This window comes from Harpia harpyja, chromosome 14, assembly GCF_026419915.1.
Source record: "Harpia harpyja isolate bHarHar1 chromosome 14, bHarHar1 primary haplotype, whole genome shotgun sequence".
Classification (NCBI taxonomy): domain Eukaryota; kingdom Metazoa; phylum Chordata; class Aves; order Accipitriformes; family Accipitridae; genus Harpia; species Harpia harpyja.
The window spans coordinates 8,573,554-8,600,733 of NC_068953.1; the positions used below are offsets into that span (position 1 = coordinate 8,573,554).

Sequence of the window (27,180 nt, forward strand, 5' to 3'; positions counted from 1 at the left end):
GATTTAGCAAATCCAACTACAGCAGCCTCTGCAGCGAGCTGCACCAGTACTGCTGGAAACAGCTAACTGAAAACATTAGAAGTTCAGGTTAAAAAAACCCTCACGCTTACCAAAGCCAGGTACAGGACAAAGCCAGGCCTGCTCCTGCCTTGTTTGCTTGTACTTGAGTTGTTACTTCCAGAAAAGCCCTGGGGAAGTGCCTGCCTTTGAGATTTTATAACCTGCAGACCCATCTACCAGTGGCTTTCACCATGCATGCTGCCAGTCCACGTGGCAACATAGGCTCCTTCTGAAGTCTTCACCAAAAGGTGGCATTTCTAAAAGTCCATCGTTCAAATCAGACTGGAAACCATGGTCACAGACCACTCGTTTCAGTACTCTTCAGGGAGAATGGTGTCGCTTACAAGTGTCATTACTTGACACTGAAATCAATTCTACTCGAGCAGAAGAGGCTCAACACTTGTGGAAATGGTACCATCACTTTTTGTCAAAAGATGGATGAGTCCTAATGAGGATTCAGGGCCATTTGACAGAGTTTAAATGCTGTTTGCTGACCACAAGACACAGCAAGTCATACCGGGTTGTGGCATTCAGGTATTACCTACCACTAACAGCAGCAAGATGAAAAAAAGTGTGCAATATCCTCACCAACAGTAAGGAAGTACAGCATTTGCTGTTACATCACTATCTACTCCAAAAAACCAGGGGGAACAGTTTTAAAGAAAGAGCTTCTATGAGTTATAGCTTCTGCTGTCAAACACTTGTTAAATCTTTGCTGTTGCCAGTGATCAACCAGCTTTTGCTGGCTTATGAGCCATAATATTACCAAGCAATGTGCCACAGACAGCTTTGCTCTCTGCCGGTTTTATTTTTCCTGTGGTTGTGAGCAACAGCAGAGGCAAGGATAGCTGTGGGACTGGGTTGGCTGCCCTAGAACACTGCAGAACAAAGCCAGAAAGGTCAGGCTACGAATAAGACAAATAAAATCCAACTAATTTAAGGTCTTTTGAATACTTCATTCTACTTCACCCATTACTTTGGGATCCACTGAAAGCAATGCATGCAAGAAACACATTTTGTCTGAAAACACATTTTTGCAATTTATTAAATCTGTACATACAGTTAGCTAGTACTGTTCTCATTAGCATATTTTTAACCTGCTCCTCCAACATCCCTCCCCAGGTCAGCAGTCTGCTCTGTTGAATAAACAGAAGGCAAAGCCCTTTGCCTCCTTTGGTATCCTGAACAGCAGTGGTTCCATTCAACCTGAAAGACTCAGCAGCCAAAAGGCAAGTTTGATTATTTTATTTAAAATTAAACATTTCTTTCTGTTCAGCTACTATGTGTGGAGCCAAATGTTGTGTCTGATCATTGTTAGTGCCAGGAAAAACTCATCCATGAGAAGCGATCCAAAATCAGAGACTAACAAATACCAAAGCTGTCAGAGAACCTGCTTCTCAGATGTTGCCTCAGAACTGCAGGATTTGGGTTTATGCTGAACCTTTTTACCATTTTAAGCTCAAAGTTGCTCTTATCTGTTGTGAAGAGAGGTTTTATTGTTACTGGACAGAGTTATTGGTGTTGAAAAACAGCAATGATTTTGCTTAGTTGCAGTTGCACTGATTTCACTGGGCATCAGGAGGTTCTGTTAAAAGCTAAATCTTTCACCTGTTAAATCCAGACAGCACTGTGCAAGTCCCAAGTCAATATAAAAACAAAATTAAGCAAATCAGAGAAAGCTCCTTGGAAATACATGGGTAGGAAAAAAATCTGGACACTTCACTTGGGATTGTCATTTTCTTGAAGAATGCCTTTAAAAACCAGAAGAACATCCCAGAACAATCTGAAGACCCAAGGACCTTGGTCAACTGATTTCTGCCCTCAAATACTGGCTTCATCATTCCAGGTCAAATTTGCAGTTTGTACCACTACATGTGGTTTTTCACATCAAATCACCATAAGTAACATTTGTAAAGTGCTTTGAGATAGTGCTATGAAAATACTAACAGTTAAAAGAAGGGCAGAACATCTATTATCAGCACCTAGCTGATTATTACTAGTTGTTTTTTTTCCTCAGAGCAGCATCACTATATTCTCCTTTGACTTCCTATTAACAAAGAGTAAGGTGCCAGTGTTGAAGATGGCACACAGGCAAAAGGAGTTTCTGCAGGGCAGTGAAAGAAGGATGTATTGGAAAACATGAAGATGTCTTCTGGAAGGATGAATAAAACATTGCTCCAGAGAAGGAGCTTCAAAGCTACACCAAGAAAGTAGTGCCACATGCAGATTCATGTGCACAAAACTATGGAGGAGGCTTTAGATAGCATAAATATTTGCCAAACAAGGAGAGAGGTGGTGCTAATCTTAAAAAAAAAATAAATAAAAATCAAGACATGGATGCTTTTTGCAGGACAAAACTGCTCATTAGAAGCTATTGCCTGAGGGCTGTTAACTACTTAGTAGTAAAATCCTGCTACCTTTCCAGTTGACAGTAACTTCTCTCTAGTTAGCAGCTTCACCAAAGCAATCCTTGTATGAATCCATAAAGCTTTCCCAGATTTTTAAAAGGTTAATTTTACCATTATAATTGCACTTTAAAAACAGGCATCAATCCCTATGCACTCTCCCCAAACACCTCCTTGATTTATAAAAGTGGAAAGAAAGGCTACAATTATTCACTGTCCTACAGCTACCAGGATTTGAAAGGTTTGATTTAGGTGCCTGAAGAAAGGATGGAAACACCCAGTTTTCAGGTCAGAAAAAGTGTGCATTTTAAAAAAACAGCAGGCTTCACAGCTTGGATTGCATTGGCTTCAGATGTTTGTGAAAAGACTCATGAACCTGTAAGAGGACAAGACAGTGGTTACAACAAGGTCAGGGCTAAGCTTTAAAACAGTTTCAGCTCTTTACATCTTGCAGTGTGTTTTTATACTAAGGAAACTTGAATCAGAGGCACTTTGGGGATTTAAGAACAGCCAGCTAAGTCCTGTATTTGAGCATCTATATGACAGAAAGGATGAGAATATAAGCCAAAACAAATAGCTTCCCCACTACCTTTCTTGTAAGAAAAAAGAATGCAAGACATTTTATATCCATACAGATAATTCTTTGGCATTTTAATTCAAAGAAAACTGGCAGAGGCTTCCTAAGGGGACTGTAACGAAGCTCCTAAGCCCCACTGACTTCATAAGCATAGAAAAAAAATCAAGTAAGTTCTGGTGGGATTTAACTACAATCACAGCCTCTGGCAGCCTGTCGTAGGAGATAGGCTATCCAAATCAAATAAAGGTAGTAAAGGCCACCAAGACAGGATTTAGAGTTCTGTTTTGGCTGATGGAAGAGGGACACTGACTCTTCTCAGCTCAGTTTCTTTTATTAGCTCAGCTGTAGCTACAGCCTTAGGGCAGATATGCAACACCTGACACTTAAGTACTACATGAGAGCAATTTATTTTCTTCTCCAGTCACTACTACTGCCTAAAGGCACCGAAAGATTTGCCAGAAAACAGGTAAGGCTTTCACAGCTACTGTCACTAAGCAGAATTAACAGCAAGCGATGATTTCTTTTAAATTGAATGAGATTATTCAATTATTTCTCTAGGGAGAGTATGATTTCCTCCCTCAACTGAGAAACTCAAAAGTATCCCACAGGGATGCATGTGAGGTACACATGGGAGAATAACTGAAGAAGGTATGCTGAAAGCAGAGGAGCAGAAGTAGGTTGCTAGTTTTGGTCCATTACCACTAGTGACTTTTCTCCCCCCTTCATCAATTACATGCCGAGATCACTGAATCAAAATAAAAATACCCTAAATTGGGTTATTTCTCTGGACACGTGACCTAAAAATGAAGAAATAAGGTTTCTTTACCTCTGTTTTGTTTAGTGGGGATTTCTTTGCCCACTCAAACATGTTCTCATAGACATTGCCATCATACCGGCCAAGCACAGATCCAAGATGAACATCATGAAAGTCAAAGGAGTCTACCAGCGCTACTGCATTGGGACGAATTATAGCTAAGAGCTCTTTCACACGCTGGTTCACTTGAGTAATTTGGGCATCAGTCAGAATACCCGCCTTGGGGGGCGGGGGAAAAAAAAAAAAAAAAAAAAAAAGAGAGATTATCAGAGGAGTACACAAGTCACAAGAACCTTCCCTTCCCCTACAGTCTAACATAGGTCAGCCTTCCTCCACACAAAAATGCAGCTGTTCATAGAACACTAGGTTTTTATTTCAAAGTGCTAAGTAATCAAATTGGCAATTTGCCATAGGGTACAAGCAAAAGGAGATGCCCAGCATAGCCTACCATACTGCCTAGCTATTTTTTCTTTGATGGGGCACTCATTCTTTAGAGTGGCTGTATGTTAACTTCAGTAGCAAGTTTTCTTGAAGAATGCACTTATGTGTATATTAAATTCTTCCTGGTTTCAGGGAACTTTTTGGTAAGCAGCGAAGAGGAACATGGGAAGAAAAAACATACTACATCTCCCTGAAGACAAAATAAAACACTGCTGCACAAACAACATTCTCAAACTGAAAGAACGAAGAGAAGAAAACTAACACCTGACAATTCAAGCCCATTCACTGAAGGATGGGTTAAGATCTGGAGTACAATATCCCCCTTTTGTGCACTAATTTACAAATGCATACAGCTCTCAGAGCATGTCTAACTTACATGTCCTTTATTAACTCCTTGTTTTTTAACATGCAACACCTGGTCATCAACTGGAAAACATTTAAGCTAACCTAGACAGATCTACGTTACCATTTATCATCCAGCTCCGCTTTTGGCAGATCACAAGGGAAACTTGACAAGAGCCTTCCATCAGACCTGCACTGCTAACGGCCTTCTGGAAGTCAACAGTCAAGACCTTATGCCTAAGCATTTGTGCAACTTTACATTTTAAGCATCTTTGCAAACAATGACTCTGGCTCTAGAGATTTAAAGTGTTGGAGAAAGATACCAACCTGCAAGAAATCCCCTGTGTTCTTACTGATCCCATACAGTGCATACAGGAGACACAGCTCAGTCAGGACAGCACGGACAGCTGCATTACTAATCTCAGCCAGCTTTGCTGTGAAAAGCTTCACTATTACATAGTGACAGTGTGCCTACAAGAAATTAAAGGTGAATCAGGTTCGTGAAGAGATGAGCAGCTCTTATAGCACATTTCTTTATCAGGCACATCACTGACCTCAGATGCTCGCACAAGATCAACAGAAGTTCTGTTCCAGGCATCCTCCTTGCTCTTTCTGTGGTTCAGTTCAGCTTGCAAATTCTTTGCTGCAGCTTCTACAAGCCTATTTCATAAAAGGAAGAAAAACAGATTACGCAGTAACACCACATTAACAAGATTATGTGCACTGAATTCATATGAATTTCAGTCTAACACATCAGAAGAACTCAGAGGTCATGTGCCATGACTGAATACATTGCCTGCAGTGAGCAGTTGTGGCTCTAAAACCCCTATCACCACTGCTGCAGCTAGAACACTGCTACAGAAGGGTAGGATGACATTTGACAGCACATATGTGGTGCCTGAATACCTACTCACACATAGGCATCTGTTCTACTCTCACACTTCCTTCACAACAGGCTTTAATATCAGGATTGTTTCTCTCCAGATAGATCTCTGAGCATTTTGAACAATGTTGGTATTTGCACACTCAAATATACTTCACATTTAAATAAGAAAAAGATGTTTCAAAATGGAACAGAGCAGAGTATCTAGGCTATGCATAAGCTGTACGTAGCCTCTTGTAACCTCAAAACACTTAACACTGACCCCAATCTAGTAAAGTGTGTCACTTCCTGAAAGCAACACATGGAGCAAAGCTTTGCAAACCATACCTTGAGAATCTAACATTAACAGGGCAGTGCATCACTACCATCTCCCAACACACACAATTTTACTGGTGCTTGGCTCAGTCTTGTAAGTGTGAACTCACCGGGCAGCACGTGCTTTGTAGGCCTCTACCAAGCTGACTGGATCATTGATACGCACAGCCACAGACCTAGCAGCCACATGCTGTGGCTGAATGCGTTGCCTGGAGAGATCATTAAGGTAGGACACCATGCCAGTAACCTGCTGCCCAGAACTAACTTGGGTGTAGCTTTTGACAAGGAATCTGAAAATAGAAACAACAAATAGCAACTCTTACTCATGAGTTGTTTGAATGGAGATAAGTCATCTTACCTAGGGTCAGACTAGCAAAGAATAGTTGTAAGCATACTTTTCTGTCAAAAATAGGGCAAGGGACAGAAACATGAAAGACCAGTTTCATGGTAACGGGATACTCTTCTGCTCATCACTTCAACTACAAAGATCGTAATGCCAAGGCAAGAATGTCTCTAGACAGAAGCTACCATACCTAGCTGTCTGCAGCATCATGACTGTGTTTTCTCCCTCGTAGGTGCAGGACGGGGTGAACGTGACATAGATGTCAGGAATGCCACTGCATCGAGAGTAGCCATGCCCACCACATGCCATCCGACATTCCTCAATACCAGCATTGGCAGTCCAGGAAGTGAATGCCTTCAGCCCTGCTGTCAGTGCATGGAGCTGAGGGACAAAAGCAAAGCCAGTTTAGGTTTTTTATTTTCCATTCTTAGCTTGCATACATACATGCCAAGTACTGCAGCTCCCAGAAAAAAGCAGAGTCAACACCATCCTTCCACAGTCCCACAGGGTCTTGTTTTTCTTGTAAGAACTCTTTCCTGAGCCAAACTGTTTATATGAAAACCTCTGTACATGTGAAGACTTCTGAGTACCCCATTCTTCCTGTTTCTAGACATTGTATGTACAAGACTGTTTTCAATTGCCTATTGTCGCATTACGTTCTCAGACAGAATCCCTAACTGAAAACTAACATTTTACAACCCTAACCCCTCAGTATAGTACTGATACCTTTGACCAACACAGCAGTTCTACCCTAGTCACTTGGAAGAACAATCAAGAAGCTACAGCACAAGCATAAGACCAGTCTTAACTCCACTCCCAAGCAATATGCCATCATTCCTGAAAAGTCACCTTTTAAAGAAATATATTCACAGTAGCTTTCTCACTGTGCATTACTCCCTGTTTTTTATAAAGAGCTGCTAAATGAATAGTGCAAATAAAGAAGTAAAAGTCACCAGCACATACTGGGCTTGGGATCTCTGAATCTAAAGTATTACAAGAAGTCTCATGAGTGAAAGCCAAAAAGGCTTGATGCCTTTTCTCCCATGCTGTAAAGAAACCTTACATAAAAATCAACAAACACCCCTCTGATTTCCAGAGGACACAGTACCTCCGGCAGCTCACTCAGATCCCCTTTATGGATGTCTCCACTAATACGATGATAGGTGTCTTTTATGTAGGCTCCCACAAAATGAAAAGCATATGCTGTTGCCAGGAGAGGAAAGAGTTTGTATTGTTGAGTCTGATAATCCAAGATCTGGGGTTCTGGTTCCCTAGAGCAAAATACAGATGAGTTAGTATGCCAGTGGCTAGCAAACTGCTGCAGAAGTCCCATTCAACTCTAAATAGGTTCTTCACTTGGATAGTACAAGCTGCATCTGTATCAAGCCAGACTATCTAAGACCATATAGCAAAAGCCTCTGGCAGTGGGGGAAGGCATTTTGGAAGTCAAGAATGAAGGATGACTCACTTCCCAGGATGGAACAGTGTTTTGAAACTATCAAGTGCCAAAGCAAACAACATCAACCACAGTCCCTCTTCCCTCCAGTATTTGAGAATTTTCCCTCAGCACTTAAGGCTGCTCTTTTATTTCACTGCACTTACCCTGGCTTTAGCTCAGACTGGTGTCTCACTGCACTATAGCGGATGGCAATGGTACAAGCCCGGGACAGGGAACGAGCTGAATCGCCTACAATGAGAGATCGGATGAACACCATGGTCCCGTACGTTAGTTTGTCACTGAGCGGTTTCACATAGGTGCCATCTGGTTCAACCTACAAAAAAAATAAAAACCACCAAAACAGCCTGTTGATTTTTAAAATTTCCTCCCTTTTACATGTTGACATGTCAAGCTCTAAACTCATCACGTAGCACTCACAAGCAACATACAATCTTGTTGGCACGCTATTCAACCACACAAGAGCATTTGAAATGTCCATTTCTAACAGCATACGCTGAAATTCACTGCTTTACCTGGGCATATTTCATCAGCATGTTTTCCCGAGGAATTCGGAAGTTGTCCATTTTCAGGTAGCCATTATCCATTTCATCATAACCAAATTTTGGCCCAATGTCACCCACTGTGATACCTGCCACAGACAAAGCCACGTGTGTTAAGAAATAGGAACTAAACACCACAAGAGGTTCAAGCCTTCTCCAATAAAGAGACTGGTTAGTTTTCTAGCAAGTTCTGGCATTGTTAGGAGTAACAGCTAACTAGGACCTTAACCTCTTTGATGGAAAAGGGGACATCAAAACATGAGGATCTTCATAATTTGTATGCAGTCCTACTACCCAGTCACTGGGGGAGCTGTCTCTAAAGATCATCCAGCTCACTTCTAGCTAGACAATGATGAAAGGTGTTCTTTCCCTTTCAGAAAGTAGGACACACTGCCTCCCAGAATGCATAGCAGGGAAACACTGGGACAGAATCAAATTGCAAACTAACCTTCACATTGAAAGCATGACATGAAAGATGATTTAGTGGTAGTTCAATCAGAAATACTCCTTTAAGCCCTGTGACCTACCAACTACTCACTGAAATCAGCTAGTGAAATAAGTCATGTACAGTAAAAAGACACATGCAGCTGCATATAGCTGGAGAGAAACAGATCTAACATATTCCATGAGTGCTAAACCCTTAACATTCGTTTTTACCTGGCAAAGGCTCATGGGTGCCCAGCTGCCGTATGGGAACAATGAAGGCATGCAGCCCTTTGCACTGGCCCTGAGTGTAGAGCTGAGCCAGAACAATGGCATGGTTCGACGTCTTTCCAACTGCAAAAGGAGAGGGAGTCAGAAGGAAAAAAAAACAGTCAAACACACTTATATACACAGAGTGTCTTTCCTTAAAGCAGGATCTGAGATTACCTTAACCAGATCATGTGTTAGAAAACCAGATTTACAACACTGGTTATCAGCTGAATTCTACAGCTAGACAAACAATGTTGCTCAAGTCAATGAAAGTTGCACAATACGATTCTCTTGATTATACAATACCAAGTCCTTGGCAAACCTGCCAGTGGAGCTGAAGGAATTATAAAGATTTTGATACAACCAATCAAAAATTACAATAAATCCATGCAGTGTGAATGATTCTGAGAAACAATTCAGAGCACACAGATAATCCAAAGTTTTAGTAGGCTCTGATAAGTCTGCTACTTGTTGTGCAAGAGTAACTGCCTTTCAGCCAACTCTTTGGATGAACTTTCAATCATCATTATGTAGATATAATACACATGACATCCCCTCCCTAAGTTTTTCCATACATCTTCCAGATTTAGACACACAATGATGCACTTACGTCCGCCTGGCCACCACTTAATGGAGGTCACAGTGGGGCTGTTGAGGATGAATTCCTGGGTAGCAGGGTCATAAGTAGCTGTAGTTTCCAGACCCCGAAGATGAGTTCCTGAAAATAAGCAAACGCATTGTTTTGACAGAAAGTCAGTCACAAAACAGAGACAAGGACAGAATTGGACAATGGAAAGTTGAACTCCAGTAGTAATGTACAAATTTTAACTTTGCTTTTAGGCTATATAAAGGACTAAATATCAATCAATTAAGGAAGAACAAGTGAGAGTCAGACCATATTCTGGGACCTGAAGCCAGTTCTTAGAAAACATGTTGTTTTTTTCCCCCAGTGGTCTAAGACTAGTTTTCCAAGCACCTCCAATCTGACACCTTTCTGCTATTACACACCAGAAGCCCTTTCTCACTTAAAAGGGTCCACAAAAACATGCTCACGTGGATTTCACTGAAACTGAAATCTGATTAAATTGCAAAATAAAAATCATATACTTTTCAGCCACAAGATGAATTAAGTAGTACCCATCTTCTCTTCATTCCCTCATCAGGCCTACATTCTCCTCACTTGATGGAACAGTAACGAGATCATCCATAGCTCCAAGACAGCAAGTAATGGCATGCATACGCTAGGGTACTGATGCAGGTAGATGAAGAGATTGCAAAAAGATGAAGGTAACAATTCCAGAAACAGTATTTGCCTTCTGCTCCCAACTCCTTACTTTGCACACACCTGTCTTGGCAGTGGCATTGTCCATGCATGCATATTAAAAAAAAAAAAAAAAAAATCACCAGGCCTACTTCCTTAAACTAGACAAGCTGTGAACACTCCTGATAGTCTGGACTGACAGAGCAAGACAAGAGCCAGTGACTCTACACAAGAGCTTCAACATGAAAAAGGATATCACCTTGATGCAACCACGTTTCCAAAGCATGGAGTTAAAGGTAGACTTCCACAGGCAGCTTAACACAGACTTACTTTGCTGGTAAAGGATCTTCAAACCTCACTAGTTGCAAGAGATTCTCCACAGACTTGCAGTTACTTTATGCTTCATACAGTCTCTACATTTCACTTCAGCACAAAAGGTGAATCCTGCCCACCTTCAGAAAATAATTCTCATCTGAAACTCTCAGATGTCAAAATTAAAGTTTCCCAGGGCATAGTATCCTCCCTTTGAAACTTGGATTAGAAGTGTTGCAATCACAATACTGCTGGAGTTATCAAAATCCATTTCAAAGCTTGAAAGCAAAGGAATAGCAATGAAGAACAAAGTCTACTTGAGACAGAGAATTTGGAAAAAAAAAAAAAAGACATTTCATGGTCCAATTAAAAAGAACACATGGGAGCGAACTAAAAAACTGGGGGAATAAAGCTCCCCAGAAAACATGAGCATCGGAACCAAGTCATCCCCATATTCTCTGATCCAAGGTGACAAGCAGCTCTTACTTTTTTTTTGGCATCTCTCTCAGTACCTTAAAGCTCTGTCCTTTTGTCTTCACACTGAACATTAAGTAGAGCAAAGCAGAAATCACACTGGAAAGAATGGTAAGTGTAGAAATGAACAGATGTCATCACATTGACATCACCATAGCCATATGCAGTAATTTATACTGGTTTGATTCGCACAAGAGGGGCATTCTGTATGCTCATATATAGAACTACAGACATCAAACTCTCCCATAGGAGAAAAAAGGGCAAGCAGCATGTGGCATAATGATCTATTAAAAATTTCAGAGGCAGTCCACTTTTCCCTGTAGCCACAAATGCACGCGTAAAGACTGTGGGGTAAACACACACCATTTTTCCCAGGCAGGGAATCCTTTGTACACAAAGCCATTCTTAGAAATAGCATTTAGTGAATGTACTATACCATGGCCCATTTCAGTCTGGGCATAAGTGCCAATGATCTCCAGGTTCCAGGCAGGCATGAAGAAGCGATCCTGCTGCTCTGGGGTTGCCTGGGTGAGAAGGGTGGGGAGGAACATGCCCAGATGAAGGTCCAGAGGCTCAGGCCGTCCACGATGAACAAAGCTGTGAAAGAAGTGTCATGGGATGGGAGCGTGAAGGGAATGTTATGGGAGGGAAGCAAGCATGAGGATTCATGGTGGAGATTCAGGAAGAGACAAAAAGAAAAAAAAAAATTATTCATGTGTAAATCAGAATTCAGCACGTGTATTTTAGAAAGCCAGAGCACTGTCCTTTTCTCAGGCCTGAATAGTAAGAAATTACACTTAGTCTGAAATAAACATGCTGCAATGCATTTCTTTCTAATCAGACATAAAATGCATTTGCAATATTCCCATATTTTTTACATACCATGATTGATTAAAAAAAGGATTAATCCAAACCAAAGACCAGACCTTCACTATGGTTTGGAAACCAGAGCATCCCTAAGTTAAACAGGCTGAGTCAGAATGTCTGTTGAGATGTGATCTGGCTGGATGAAGCAAGCCTTCACCCAAAGATATGAAGTCTACTTTTTTTTTTTTTTCCATGGTTTGAGGGTAGAACCTGGTAGAAGTCCCAGTTTATCCAGCTGAATGAGCTAGGTTTTCTCTGAACTTTCTTTTTTTAAAAAAGGAAAGTCCTAACTGTCTGTACTATCTGCTTCACTACTTTATTTATTAAAGATCAGACACAGCTAGTGTATATTACATTCCAACTCAACTCCCTTCAACTTTCACTATTTTTAAAAGCTCTCTTAAAAGGACAGTGCTCTGCACGTGTAAGTCAAAGCTGTGAACATAAACAACTTGGAAAGAAAGCCAACATTTTTCAACCTGTGCATCACCAGCACAAAGTCTCTCCAATTAAATATGTTTCATTAGAACTACTCTTCCTCCAAGTTCTGTCAAACACCACTGTTAGATTGTTAAGTGGTCTATTAAGTTTTTTTGATATAAAGAATTAAATGCTTGTTAAATTTTTAAATATTGATAACTTTCAGTATTAAAATACTGGGGATCAGTACCTTCTCTACAAAGGTTATCCATCTGGCCCATTTGTGTATGAAATAATGTAATTGGTCTTTAACAGGAATATATATATTTAAATGAGACATGCATTATGGAAACAGCACTGATCTGAGCTTAGCTCAAACTCAGTTGGCATTCTTATCAAAGTGGGAAGAATGCATTCTTGCATTACCTCTAAACACACATTACTATGAACTAGCTCTATCCCTAGAGCTTCCTAAGAACTGTAGTTCTTTTCCTTGATATTCTCAGGCACCTACAAATAAATTCAACCAACTAATAAACCCAGAAGCAATGTTTTCTAAGCTTTTTGACTAACAGTGACCAAGCTCAACAGGGAGCTAATGGGTTATCAGGAGTACCAGATTTTAAGTGAATTCAGTACTGGTGAGAAGTACACAGCTGACAGTCAAAGACTGAAAGAAAATCCTTATTTACTAGCAATAGCTATAAACCAGGTAGAAACAGTACAGTATTTTCATTACTTATTTTTGTTTCCATTTCAGCCCTGTGCTACTCGTGCTTTTTCCTTCTTTTATTTTTTCGAGACTTATTCACTATGGAATAGGTTAAAATCAACACAGGCTATCAAGTAGGTACTCGCCAAGATAAAACTGAGTAACTACCCATGCAGGCTAGGATTCAATTCAATAATCTAGAGGTCTGTTTCCCCATCACCAGTTTCTAAGCATCAGGATTTTTATTTTGCTTAAATTAAGCAGAGCTCAGTGACAATTACTCAACATTCACAGCAGGAATGCCAAACAGTTGCATTTTAATTATTCAGCACGGAAAGTATATTTACTTTACCATACTATCACCATATTAGTTCTATTAAGTGTCAAAATACTAATTTTACCATCAAACACCATGCGAATTATAAGTAAACCAGACCATCACCAGGCAAGAAAGTGCAATGATCTAATGTAAAATAGCAAGTAAAACAAATCACTTCGGTGTGGATGTGTGTGTGATTTAAAGTTGGTGTGAAAAAGCAAACAAGGTCAGCAGGCATTTATTGTTGCCATCCAGTTGTCTCTCAGCTTCTGGTGTTGAGCTAGGTTTGCTCACTCCATCTCCCTCAAGCAGAACAGATGACAGAACTTCCTCTATTGCATCTTCTACAAACACTTCAGCTACCATGAGTAGCTGTAACTGAAGAGCCAGGCAATTGGCATTACCATCTAACTTTTGCAATTGTCCAGACTTGTACATATCATGCTTTCCAAGTTTAGATGCCAGCACAAGCACTAGAGTCTTTTGTTGTTAAACTATTCTTGCTGGTATTTAACCGTCATAATTCCAGGTTCTGGGCTAAAAGACTGTTTTCTGATCCATTAAACGTTCTTCCATTTGAAGAAGTGAAAGTCGTTTTCAACAATAGTAGGAATAAGATGTTTTTCTTCTTTGAAACCAAGGTCATTCCATGAAGTTGTATAGCTGCAATGGAGTAGCATCTGGAAAAAAAGTGCTTGGGGCAAAGCATACCTTACTTTCAAAAACATAAATGTACAATCTCACCATGCTACATTGCATCTAAAGGTATACTTCTGACCTGTTTATGCAGGCCAGTCATGCACTAAGAACTCTGAGATACACATGCCCCAAATTCAGGCAAAAATAAAAACCACAGTACTGTTGACTGACATGTTCCAACCAGTTCAAGTGAAATTCAGACTCCCAGGGCTTAGAAACAACTACAAAGTCAGTTATCAGCTAAGAGGTGCATTCTGGAAAAGACAAAAACTAACTCTATGATTGTTGGGATGTGAAATGAAGCAGCTGTCTGACTATAGAGCAGGAAATACCAACAGTTAACCCAACTATTTTACCTTTCCCCTTTTAGATTTACCTAGGGAGCATCATCAATTTACAAACTGGAGTTAGAGAAAAGAGGTTACCCATTGATCCCTGAAGGGAACTAACCATGTCCCATTTCGGTTTGGGCGTAGGTGCCAATTATCTTGACTCCATGGACCAGGGGCAGCCATTTCTCCTTCTGAGCATCAGTCGTTTGTGTCTCTAAGGTTTTTTGAAACATGCTGAAGTGGAGACCGAAAGGTTCAGGAAAACTGCCCAAGCATATTCTACAGGAGAGAAATAGAGGGATCTGGATCTCAGTCTTACTGTTACTGTGATCCTGAAAGGCTTTTCTCCAACTGTAGCATAAGATAAATAATCTCTGCCTATTTCAACCCTTTTTTGTCCTCCAAGCAACCTCCAAATATAGAGGCATCAGAAGCAATGCTAATGGGGAAATAAATGTTTCTTTCAGGCATTTTCTTCACCCCATGAATCCTGCTGTTGCCATGTAACTGGAAAAAATACTATTCTACAAAGATTCATGGGGAACTTAAAACTGAGGACATGAAAACCAAATTATTTTCCCCCCCTTCTCTCAGGCTTGGTGGGAATAAATCCCACTGCTGCTGCTAGCCTAGAACTAGGCCATTATTAGCTAGAAGCACTATGTATTGAAAAGGAAAAGGCTTCTTAGGTGACCAAGTGCTTGTCAGGAGTGCTCTGTATTACCTGTAGCTGCTTCTATCAGTTGTGAGATCAGGAACTCACCTTCAATTAAAACTACTGTTACAGGCTAGTGCTGGAGGGAATGCAAGGAAAATCAGACATTTTAGGTGTGCTTCATCACAACAGAAATTATTTCATGACAGAAAGCTCTATTCATGTAGTAGCCATGATGGCAGGCAAAGTACATTCCCAATTAAAACAAGCTCTATAACGCAAACGTGCCAGAAAACTTCACTGTGTAAAAGCTATGTAGTAAATGACGGCATCTTCCCTTCAACATTCTGCAGTCTGAACAGTTTTTTCATCTTCAATCTACTGTACATGAATGCTTATTGCATCCAAACTCTAAGACGGAGGAGGAAAAAATGAGCACTCTGCATAAATACCTACATACAAGGTCTCTGCCACCTACCCAAGACACCTACAAGGGAAATATAACCTTCCATCTTGAGGTATTAATACCTGCCCAGGGAGCACATTTAAGAGTTTGTTGCCAACACAGATCTGCACTGCATAGTGGATGCTATGCACCTAATTTGTCAAATTACAGCAGCATTTGTGATTGGCATTTTACACCATGCCTGGAATGAGTGGGAGCAGAGAGTAAATAATTGATAATTCAAAACCAGATCCCTATACAAACTGTCAAACTCAGCCTTAGGGCAAGAGAAAGCAGGACAAAGCTTCTTTGGCACCACTGAACTGCACGTTGAAGACACTTATTTTAAACGGAACGGGTTTTAAATGGACAAGACTGAATGAACCACAGATTTTTCCAGAGGCAAAACTATTGTAATCAAGTAATCTAGACTGGTAATTAATGTATTAACTGTGCTTTAAGCTGGTGTGAGTGCAGGTACAGTGCCTAGAGTTCTCGGAATCAAGGCAGACAGTTCTCTTACCAGAAAACATTCTATTGCCTACAGCAGCACAAGTTTACAAAGCCAAAGTTATCAGGGTAACCAAGGGCTTAAAAATGCTACAAGGACAGCAAGACGGAATATTTTTCAGCATTCTTACAGTTTCCTACGTGAGTTATTCTTTTAGTCAAGGACCCATATAGCAATAGCAGCACCCTTTACTTCCTCACTGCCTACAGCAAAATTACTGTGCGTCTATTCCTTGGGCCCAAAAAGGACAAACCTACAGGGACAAAAAGAGTGCTGACTTTGAAATACACTGTTCCAGGGCAGCTTGGGAAGAGCTTGAACAGTTCTTCGCATATTTTCAGAAGCCATTGAGAGAAACTTGTGAAAAAGGTGCAACACATGCTTTGCTGTCAGAAAAACCAGGTCAGACACTGCTTCTTTGAAGGCAACGCTACAGAAAAAAAGTCTTCTTAAAGGTCACACCAGCAACTTTCACTGCCTATCAGTAAGTTCAATCGCAAGTGCCAGATATTTCATGCTTGACTAGCATCTCCTCTGATAGGAGCAAGAATGACATTTTGTAAGACGATACTTTAATATCCCTGTGTCAGAAGGTCATACTATTTCACCAACTAAACATGCAGCATTTTAACAGCTTCTTGCATTAACAAGGCTGAAAGCAGAACTGAAAGCCAGCTAATTTACAGCAGAAACTTTTCGTCTCTGCATAGTCCACACTGAATGATGAGGATTTTCTTAACATGCCGTTTAACAACTTGAATAACAATGAGAGAGAATCCCATTTTCCTCATGACACAGTGCAAACAGAAGTACTAGCCGTGAAGGGAGGAACAACAGGTTTTCTTTCCTTCTTTCTCTTTCTTCAAACTCTTACTCCTTCCCCTCCCAACTTCTGCATTCCTACTTGGCATCTCCCACTACCTATACAGCTTGTTCTCCAAAGGCTGCATCGTGTAACTGTTCAAGTACTTTGCTACATCAGGACTGAACGTGGCTAGCTGCATCTAGCACTAGCCCTTTATCAACAACCAATGATTGCCTTGTTGGTCTGAAGTCAGACTTGCTACAACAATCAGTCAGTCAAGAGGAGGGCTACAGTTCCAAATCCACTTACAGGAGAAGGATATGTAGTAATATGCTACTCTGGCAATATAGATCTTTCCACATTTCACAGCATCCAACGCCACCCACGTGCTAAAATACACTCGTATTTGACAGATGAGTTTGATAGCATATCTATCAGTGAACAGAGTAAAAGAAAAGCAAAGTCTGTTTTCAGAGACTCCAAAGCTAAACGAACAATTGCAAAGATATTCTCACGCTGCAGAACTGGGTCACAAAATAGGGTCAGTAACTTTAAAGCAAAATCTGCAAGCAACCTTTTCTAGCTTTTTGCGGTTCTTGAGGCAACTCTCTCAAGGAAAAGCATGAAGGGTCGCCTCAGTGGAGAAGGAGCAGGAGGTATATCTGATCTGTACTTACTGGGCTTCAGAGTTAACAAATGCTATGGAAATGAACTCACTTTTCTAGCTGTATCAGAAAACCCAAGTCAGCCTCATCCACTCCAAACTAATTTAGCAGTGGCTAGCAGGGCCCCTACTACAGTTTTTCCTGGTTTGATTTGCTGAAAGCTACTCCAGGTCCTAGCTTTAGTGTCAAAATGAGAAGTAAGGGCAAATTCTCACAGGGAAAGTGCACATTCATGCAGTGCTTATGAACACAAGAATCATGTGTTGACTTGCAGCTCTCAGATCTTCTCTTCTTCTGTGACCCAGCTTCTCCCAACTGTTTTTCACTTCTTTATTTAATCCCATTTTTCTCAATAAAGGTTATTTAAACTTGAAGGTGAATTAAAACTGACCAGATTGCTCTCTTCAAAGAGCTGTGTAGCAATACACATCAGAACAATTTCCCATTTTTCATGCTGACTTACATTTTGCTGCAGTTAGACTGTAAAAGAAATCTTAAATATTGGCACTGTAAGGCTTCTGGCCTTCAAAAGCTGTAGTCACAGCAGCAACTGCAGTGTTGACACATGTTAAGACACAGGAAGAATTGACTAGATAAGAAGCAATTAAAATGGCTTCTAAATTTAATTAATAGATTCTCTTATGTTGTGGAGTCCAACAAAGCCTTTGTGAAACAGGAATGAGGAGCATTCAGTTTGACATGTCACAGCAGCAACAACTGTTTAAGTGTATCTCCAGGGCAGCTGAAGGAAGCAGCATTTCTCCTCGCCTATTCATAAATCAAGCTATAAAGTTGGTCAGTCATGATACAAAGCTACCTAGTGAAGTTCTGGCAGTATACAAAAGCTACAGGAAAACAACTAGCTCAAAATTCTCAAAAATTGCATATGTAAATAAACGTGTCCCTGCTGTTTGGGGATAATCACAAGGCATGAGGGATTATTGCCAAAGGATCTTAAGCTTCCATATGTAAAAATCAGATGGTCCATCACAATAAACACAACTTGACATCTGAATCAAGGACTTCAATCTATTTCATAAACTTCATTCACAGCATGTCACAACACCATATCCATTCAATTTTTCAGTTTGGAAAAACAAATAAACCCAAACACAATTTCTCAAGGCCAGCTTTTACACAAATGAAGTCCCTTCTAGTTAGCACCAATTAGCATGTTCGGATATGTGACAGAAATAAAGTTAATTTTGCAAGTTGGGTGGAGTTCACTAAGTTTAAAAAATGTTTGACACTCAGCAGGTGAGAAAGTGGGCACAGGTGTTAAAATGCAAATGAAATCAAAGGATGAAAAAATAATCTTTCATTTCTTCCATTTATTAAGCAGCAGTAAGCTAATATCCTCCCTTGCAAACACCAGACGTTAAAGAATTCAAATCCTAAATATTAACAGTATACAGTTCTTAGAGCAAACACACACCACTTATGATTAAGAAGGATATGTACTGCTCTTCATTATTCTACATGTTATTACAGAAGACACTGGAAAATACAGTCAGTCTAAAGTAATTGCAATTATCTTTTGAAATCCTGAATGTCTGCAATTAGAATTGACTCTGAAAAGTGTGCCTTCCCCATTGTTTTAGTTGATTTTGGATCATGAATTCTGACTAGTCACACCTGACTATTCATATCACATAAGATATGGATGTATTATTTGGTACCTATATGAAATATTAAGCTTTCATCCATTTAAAGTTAAGAATTGCTGACTCCCAAACAAGTTTATGGAAAGACAAAACTAGAATCTATCATTTGACTATTTCAGAAAAGTCCTATTTTCATAAAATGTTGTCAGTAATGCTACCAAAAGACAGCATTTACATTGCAGACTTTGTTGAAATTTGCCAGCTGATATACTGGATAGACTTCTCTGAATTTTCCCTATAAAAATAATCGAAGAAACGTCCCTGCCACCTCCAACAATCCTTGTGTAGGAAAAATTAATTATTAACTTTTGCCATGCAGTATCTGAATAATCTAATACAGTCACTGAACTTTTTTCTTGTTATCATTGTCTACTGATGCCAACTTTCAGAAGAACATTTACATTTCTTCCATGAGAATTTAAGACACAGGTCAGTGTAGACCAATTTCTTTGAAATTAAAACTAGAGCAGACAAGATGATTTTAATTAACTAGTCCCAATATTCATGCCGTGAGGCCAATGACAGCTTTTCCATAAATCCAGTCAGAGGGGGCTTGTGATTCTACCAGTGCATCATTTACTGTGCCATGTTAATTGTATTACATCCAGATTTCCAGAGCTGTGCAATCTCTCTGTTAAACAGTTTCTGTTTGACCATATCAGAATGAGTTTAATAGAACTAAGGGGAGAAACATGTCAAAGTCAGGAACTAAGTTCCCTGCAAGCTGGAAGGAACGAAACTCAGATGTAAAGAGAGTTTTATTTTTATTAACTTAATCCAAGGGTAATACTATCAGATAAACAGAAGGTCAGATACAACAAAAAGCCTCTAGGTCAAAGGGAACCGCTAAAGCACCAGGAGCTTGGAAGACGGAGACAGGACAGATAGTTATAAACAAGAACTTATACACTACCTTGGAACATTTTCAAGTATGCCTGTAATGCAACTTTATTAGGTCTAAGTGCAAAGTGAAGTAATCAGCTTTAAGAGATTTCATTAGCAGCTGAATCTGAATAGATCTGATGACGTTGCAAATATTTCAGTATATTTTTTATTGCTTTTGAAAAAAAACCAAATCAGACTACAAATCCTGTTTTTTACTTTCTGCACCATCTATAATAAAAGTGTAATTACTAATGGTGCATTTCTAGTCAAAAATCTAAGAAAACACAATATTCAGGAAATCATGGTTTCATCTGAAATTCACTGAAGCCAAGACTTCAGTGGGCTTCACACAGGTCTTTAGCTTGCTTTGGACAGCAAACATATGAAAAAAGCACAACTCTAATGTCCTTGGTGATGACCAAAGTACATACAAGAAGTAAACTCCACAGCTAGGTACCTTTTAAACCAGTAGATCTCATCCGGATCTGCAATTCCATATTCTCTTAACTTCACCACCATCAGAGAGCTCTTCCTGATGGCTTGCTCATAGCGTTGGCTACGGGACAGGAAGTTCAAATCCTCATGCTGGAAGTCAGGGTCATTAATAACTAAACCCTCTAGGGACAGAACAGAAGAGGAAAACAAACTCAGTTTCCACAAACCTCAACAGACAGCGGGTGAGAAACAATTCAGCATCTCACTTGCTGTACCTCAAGGTACAGATATCAGAAAATTAAAAATAAAAGTTAATGCAATCTGAATGAAGTCAAAGCTCTTGGAGGGAAGGACTCTAGCAACAGGGCACTCTCCCGTTCCACACACAAACCACACTAAGTTCAGAGCACTCTGGATTTGGCAGGAGGTTAATTTACTGATGCAAGACCTGCAGCCCCCTCAACAACAACCTCAAATAGCCATCGTTACTGCCAGACCAGACTGCCTCACGAACTTTGATCCCCATACAACTCCTTGCAGAAGGCCACAGCTATTATTGCCACTATGCCAACTGGAAACCAAGGCACCCAGAGGCCACCAACTTTGTGTCCCCTCTGGCACACAAGTTACACACCAGCAGCCTCTGACAGTCCCACCCTAGTGCGGGCTGGGAAAAGAAAGAGGATGGAGGTTTTTCATTAATCTCACGTATCATGGTAGTGGTGGGTGAGAAAGAGGTCATATTTGTACTGTTGGGCAAGAGCGTACTAGGAAGGAAAAAGGAGGGGAGAGGGCCCAAGAAAAATGCCCACAGGAAGCTGCCTCTTACCCTCTGAAGGAAGGGGAAAGAGAGATAAAAGGATGTTGTTCTATCAGGATCACCCCAAATCCTTTCTGGGAAAGGGAGAAGAGGGGATCATAGACATAACACTGCTCCTGCTCCCCTCTAATCCATTAAGCAAAACCCCCTTCCTGCAGGCAGCCCCCCCCACCTGCAAGCCCTCTCCTCACAGCTTTTCCCTCTCCCCAAAAGCTCTTCCTTCCCCACACCCTCCCTCGTCTACACACCCCCCCCCCCCCCGCCCGGCTCTCCCCCTCCCCACAACCTCCTCCCTCCGCACCTCCCCCGGGGCTCCCCCCGCCCCGTTACCCCGATCTCCCTCCCCCTGAAGGCCCCCTCTCGGGTCTCCCCTTCTCCCCACACCCCCGCTTTCCCTCTCTTAAAACCTCTTCCTCCTTTACAGCCCCCCGACCCCCCCCCCCACTCTCCCCTCAGCGCGGGGTGACGGGGCCGGGGGAGGCGGCGGGACGCCCGGGGCCTCCCTCACCGATCTCCTTGCGGCGGCGGGTGCGCTCGGCTCCGCCATCCAGGATGTGGGTGAGCAGCTCGGGCTGGAAGGTGGCGGCGGCCCGCTCCCTCCGCAGGTCCGCGTTCATCATCATCGTCGTCGACGGCTCCGCTCAACCCCGACCCCACCGCCGCCCGTACCGGCCTCGGCTCTACCGATCACGCCCTCCCCCCCGCAACGTCACGCTCCCCGTGACGTCACGCCCTGGAGACGTCGCGCCCGGCCACGTGACCACCACCTCCCGCGGGAAGAGGCGGCGGAGCGGTGAGCGACGGGCCGGGCTGCAGCTGGGGCCGGGCCTGTCTTAAAGCGTGCTTGCAACGGGCTGCAGCTGGGGAGGGCGCGCATGGCGTCATGCTTTAAATTGGGCGTGAAACGGTGCGCTAAATACGCATGTAATGTGTTGCAGCTGGGGCTGGGCGTGCATTAAGTAGCGCATGGGGTGTGCATATAACGGGCTGCCTTTGGGGTTAGGCATGCATTGAATTGGGCATTGAATAGCACGTTGAGAGTGCACATAACATGCTGCATCTGCAGCTAGGCATTTGATAGTTAATTAAATAAACAGTTCGTTAAATGCCCATATAGCATGCTGCGTTTGGTCAGGCATTAAGTACTGCATTAGGTAGTGCGCTAAATCTGCATATAATGTGCTGCACTTAGGGCCAAGTGTGCATTAAATGTGTACGTAACATGCTGTAGTTGAGGTTGCACGTGCGTTAAATAGTGCATTGAATGGACACGTAGCATATTGCAGCTGGGGTTGGGCATGTGTTAAAAAGTGCATTAAATGCACATTGAGCATCTCGCATTCCTGGCTGATTCTGTCCCGCTGCACGGCGTGATTCAGGAGCAAAACTTGAGTGATACAGGATGACCTTTGCCCTATTCAGGAAGTCCAGAATTGAACCTGCTCTTTGAATCTGGGTTAGGTGAGGCAGAGATGCAGGGGGTTGCAGAGTGCCCATTCTGTCGCTGCTGGTTGGGACCCTGCCAGAGGGGTTTCGCAGCCTGCCGTGGGTGTGCACAGCCTTGCATGGGGCCACAGGGCAGCCAGACCCGGAGTTCAGGCATGTGCAGAGACTAGGTCAGCCAGGATTGCCCTGGTTTCAGTGGCCTCCCATAGCAGTCCTCTATGGGATGGTGGTGGGGCATTTTGAAAGGCTGCAACCCCCCGAGCAATGTGTGGGGTGGGCAAGCCCCCACACATTAAAGCCACAGGGTTGCAGCTCAGCATGTCTCCACGGCTGCATAATCAATACTGGGGGTCCTTGAACCCATTGGAGTGGCCCCACCTGTCTGAATTGCAGGAGTCTCTGCCTGGGCCACCGTGCAGCTCTTGAGGGTGCAAGAAACCAGAGAGAAAAGCAGTAAATGGAGCATGGAAATGCGCCAAACACAGGCATCCTGCAAGGGAGGTCGGAGAGAAAATCATGCCAAAAGAAACTACTCTGGGGCACAGCCAGCGGCTTGGCTACAGCACTGGCTGGGCAGAATTAAAATCTTGCTGAAGCTGCTCTGCATTCCTGCTTTTCTGTGTGCTTTGCGCTGTGGCTGGCCTGCCTGTGCCAGCCCTGCTCCACCACTGGAGCTCCCAGCAGGTCCCACCTGAGTCTTCTCTTGGGGTGAATCATTCTCACTCATGGCTGTCTTCTGAAGCCTACTAGACTACTGAGGAAACCAGGCTGGCTTGTGTCCAAGTAATTGTTCTCCAGCTGCAGGATCAAACACTGCCAGAATTTCTTATCCTGCAGCATGAGAACAGACTCAGGATCATACCCTGAATCTTGCTGCATGGTACCCCATCACCTCAGCAGCTGGATCTATTCCTGCATCTCGGTCCGTCACACTCTCTGAACTTCTCAGTCACCATTTTTCCCACTTCCTCAACCTTTCTCAACCCATCCATATCCTGGGGAGACCTGGAGGATCTGGTGGGCTGCCTGTTGCTGTTTGTGCTGGATTGCGGTGGGGGAAGGTAGCCCCTCTTTATGCCAGGATGCCCAGGGCTTGGCATAGGCACTGAGCTGCAAACAGGACTCAGCAGGGAAGCTATGAAGCTCCTGCAGCCCCCTTGATGGGGGACCCTGGGCAAGGAAGGAGTTTTGGGGCAGTGTCACCTAGTATCTGGATCAGGTACTGGGGTGGCATGAACTCAGATCTTTTGCTTTACTGCAGGCCCAGCATTGCTGGTGTGAGATGCTGCCAAGTGCTGGTGTCTATTACTTCCCATGGGAGATCAACAGCTCAGTGCCAGAGGGGGAGGTGCTGAGGACATTTGGCAGGTGAGAAGGGTACCCCACTCTCCTTGCAAGCCAAGCCTTTCCTTCACTGGCTGACACCCTCCCTGTGTTTGTAACTGTTGTACCTCTGCACCGCTGAGCTTCCCAAATCAATTGTTCCCAGGTTATGCTGCTACGACCTGGCCCGGTCCGAAGCCGTTCTCACTGCTCAGCACCACTCAACTCAGTACCGGGTCTGTGTCGGCACCAAGTTTGTGGAGCCATTCCAAGCCCAGCTGGGATCTCTCTACATGGTCCTGGGAGAGGTTGAACACAGGGAAGGTAAATGCTCCCAGAACCTGCAGCCCTTTGCTGCTGTTCGTGGTTCATCAGCTCCTTCGTGGCTCCCCGAGTGCATGGTGAGACACACTGCCAGAGGTTAGCATTGGCCAAGGGAGGCTCGTCTCACACGGCTGCCTCTGGTGATTCAGAGCAGGAGCAGCCTGTCTCTCCCCATTGACCATGAGAAGAGCCACCCTTATCTTGGTGAAAATCTGGGGCTCTGGCACAGATTTTGTTAGAAACAGGAAGCGCCTCAGCAACATCACTGAGCTTGTGAAACCCGTGCTAAAGCCTTCTGGCACCATTGCCAGCCACCACATCATCTTTGCTCCAAACGTGGCTGATTGCAGCAATACCTCATTGCGAGCTGGCTGGGTTGGTCTTTGCCATCCTTGAAAGTCTCTAATTATATCCCTGCCCTCAGACATGGGGCGTGAGGAATGCAAGCAGGCTCTGTCATGCAGGGCACCCTGTTGTCCTTTCCTGGGGTGCGCTGAGCGTTACTGCACCTGCACAGTGTTTTGCATGGGGAGCCATGATCTGGGCTGGGCTGTGGGGTTGGGAAGAAAATCCCAAGTGTTGTCTTGGCCACACCTGTTAACAGGCATTCGCATTCATGCCATTGAAATCCTTGGTGGCATGTGGAAAGCCACATTGCACGTGGCATCTTGTGAGTGACCTGCTAAGCCTCTGCTGCAAAATTCCTTTAGAAAGACATGCTGTTTTGGTCATCACAGCTTGGGAGTGAGTTGGCCCCATTTTGCAGGGGTGGAAGGGGAGGAGGCTGAGATGGTGGCTGTGTCACCAAGGTTTGGCCCCTTTTGTGCAGCTCTGTGTTACCATTTGAGTGCCACCAATGAACTGTTGGTTATAGTCAGCATTGAGCCTCTTCTAAGCCTAGCTTTGTTCTGTCCTCTTCTTGTCTGCACAGAGGCATTCAGAAATGAGCTTAAGCCCATCCCTGATGCTTTTTAGACAGGGAAAACCAAACTTAATCCAGCCACAAAGTGCACAGATGCTGCATGGCAGGCACTGGCACCACCATGTCCTGGGCTCAGTGTTCCCCAGTGCAAGGAGAGTGCAGTGTCAGTCACCAGCATTTTGTAGCCAACAGGGCAGAGGGAAAGCATGTCACTGAATTAACCTGCTCCCGGGCCCGCTGCTTGCATCGATGAAAGCATGCGGCCGGTCTGGTCTCCTGCAAGTTCTCAGGCTATGGTTATCTGGCCAGCTGGAGCTATATGCTGCCTGAGGGAACCTCTCTGCCTCCAAGCTGCTCCGTCTGTTTTTCTTTTTACAGAAACTTCCTGTTCATATTCCCAGGTGAGGGTCCCGTAGTAAAAGCACGAATATTGACCTGCGTGGAAGGGATGAATGTGCCCTTGCTGGAACGAGCCATAGAGGAGCAGAGAAAATACTTCAACGAGAGGCAGGAGCGGATGGGAAAGAGCACATCCTGACAGCAGCTCTGAGACCAGCCATATGCTGGTCCTTGCACTACCATTTGCAACAAATACATTAAAAGTAAATTTAGAAGGTGCATTTGCAACATACTGCTTTTTGCCATGGCACATAGCAAAGTCAAGTCACTAAGCCGGGAAACACTTGAAGACCGTGAGTCAGTATGTGACTGTGGGTTGTCCGTTCATGCCAGGTCATCACTGAAAATAAGTCTGGGAAGCAGGTTTGTTGTTTGTTTAAAAGGGTGGTTAAGGAAAGGGAGCGCTTGAGTTATACTGGTCCTTTTGTAATGCAAGGCTTGGAGATGTCAGAAAAAGGACAAGTCTCCGAGTCTTGAGTTAAACAGCTCACACCCAGACCCACTACTAAAGCACAGCGGATTACCGGGCTGTTGGCAGATCAGAGGTAAAGGGCATTGGTGCAAAGTTCATTAGCCCTGTGTGGCTGTGGGTCCATGAGTCCATGCGTTTGGTTACCATGACTCAGCTGCCACATGGGAGCGTTCCTGGCAAAACATTCACATACCTGGACTGACCAACAAAGAAACAAGAACAACAAAGAGTCACTATGTTCAGTAGCACCGGCCTCTTCGGGTTTTCAGGAGCTGGTTTCCAAGGGGGGGGATTGACTTTAGCTCTAAAACAAGTATTTGCAGTGCCCTGAGAATCACCACTTGACTTTCTTCCTTGACACAACTAAGTTTAGGAGACCGTAAATCACTATTTTTTTGAAGCATGTAAAGGTTTTGATTGATATTTCCCTAAATAAAGATGAAAACAGAAGACAGCCTGGCTTTTTATTGATTAAAAACCTCTTTCTTGCTAAGGCAAATGTATTAGGCCCTGCAGAGACCCTGTGGATGATGTAAGAAACTGTAGCAATGTGCAATTTTCTTCCTTCTCCTAAGTACTGGGTGTGTAACAAAGTGCTTGGCTTTGAAAAAGTTGGAAGAAGAGGAGATGAAGTTACATCAGAGCCACTGGTTTAAGAACGTGGTGCCAGGCACACCTAGCAGAATTAAACCATCAACAAAAAGACAGAAAATCACTAACGTGAGATGAGAGTAAAATGTTAGTGCAAGAGAGAGGAGTCTTCTGTGCTACAGGAATCCCCAGACCTGGAGTGAGCTGGGACTGTGGTTTGCAGGGGAATTCAGCCACCTGCAGCCTTTTCGCTTTTTGCTCAGATACTCTGGTGAAATGTTCAGAAAATGAGGACTGAAGCCATACAACGCACAGCAGCAGATCAAAATGCAACAGGTATTGGCAAAGTCACCTGCTACCAGCAGGCTTGATTCAAGGGCCTGAGATGGCTCAGTAATTACAGTGCTTGCTACAAAGCTTTAATCATAGTTGAGCCTTATATTTTTCTCCATGCAGTTATGGAGATCCAAAAGCCCTGACTCAATACACTCTCTGTTCAGCCCAAGTCCAAAGACATGATCTCAGGATTCTAACCTGGTTTTGTAAGAGAC

General features: G+C 43.0%; 2 protein-coding genes across 5 annotated transcripts; one reads left to right on the forward strand and one right to left on the reverse strand.

Annotated features, from left to right (window-relative positions):
* Positions 1-1,074: 1,074 nt before the first annotated feature.
* Positions 1,075-21,845, reverse strand: ACOX1 (acyl-CoA oxidase 1). 3 transcript variants are annotated; one of them, XM_052807039.1, is made up of 14 exons: positions 21,661-21,845; positions 20,355-20,514; positions 11,355-11,515; positions 9,482-9,589; positions 8,836-8,955; positions 8,152-8,267; positions 7,783-7,952; positions 7,289-7,451; positions 6,371-6,561; positions 5,948-6,127; positions 5,194-5,299; positions 4,967-5,110; positions 3,869-4,075; positions 1,075-2,841 (listed from the first exon to the last, which is right to left on the reverse strand). In XM_052807039.1, the coding sequence occupies exons 1-14, from the start codon at positions 21,773-21,775 to the stop codon at positions 2,791-2,793; spliced, it is 1,992 nt and encodes a 663-aa protein (XP_052662999.1). In that variant the 5' UTR covers positions 21,776-21,845; the 3' UTR covers positions 1,075-2,790. The 3 variants fall into 3 exon arrangements, with proteins under 3 accessions (XP_052662999.1, XP_052663000.1, XP_052663001.1); XM_052807040.1 differs by lacking the exon at positions 11,355-11,515 and adding an exon at positions 14,386-14,546; XM_052807041.1 differs by lacking the exon at positions 21,661-21,845 and adding an exon at positions 14,386-14,546 and having other exon boundaries at positions 20,355-20,479.
* Positions 21,846-21,879: 34 nt separating this feature from the next.
* TEN1 (TEN1 subunit of CST complex) lies at positions 21,880-25,785 on the forward strand. 2 transcript variants are annotated; one of them, XM_052808813.1, is made up of 4 exons: positions 21,880-21,945; positions 23,860-23,966; positions 24,088-24,245; positions 25,569-25,785. In XM_052808813.1, the coding sequence occupies exons 2-4, from the start codon at positions 23,881-23,883 to the stop codon at positions 25,703-25,705; spliced, it is 381 nt and encodes a 126-aa protein (XP_052664773.1). In that variant the 5' UTR covers positions 21,880-21,945; positions 23,860-23,880; the 3' UTR covers positions 25,706-25,785. The 2 variants fall into 2 exon arrangements, with proteins under 2 accessions (XP_052664773.1, XP_052664774.1); XM_052808814.1 differs by lacking the exon at positions 21,880-21,945 and adding an exon at positions 22,008-22,059.
* Positions 25,786-27,180: the final 1,395 nt, after the last annotated feature.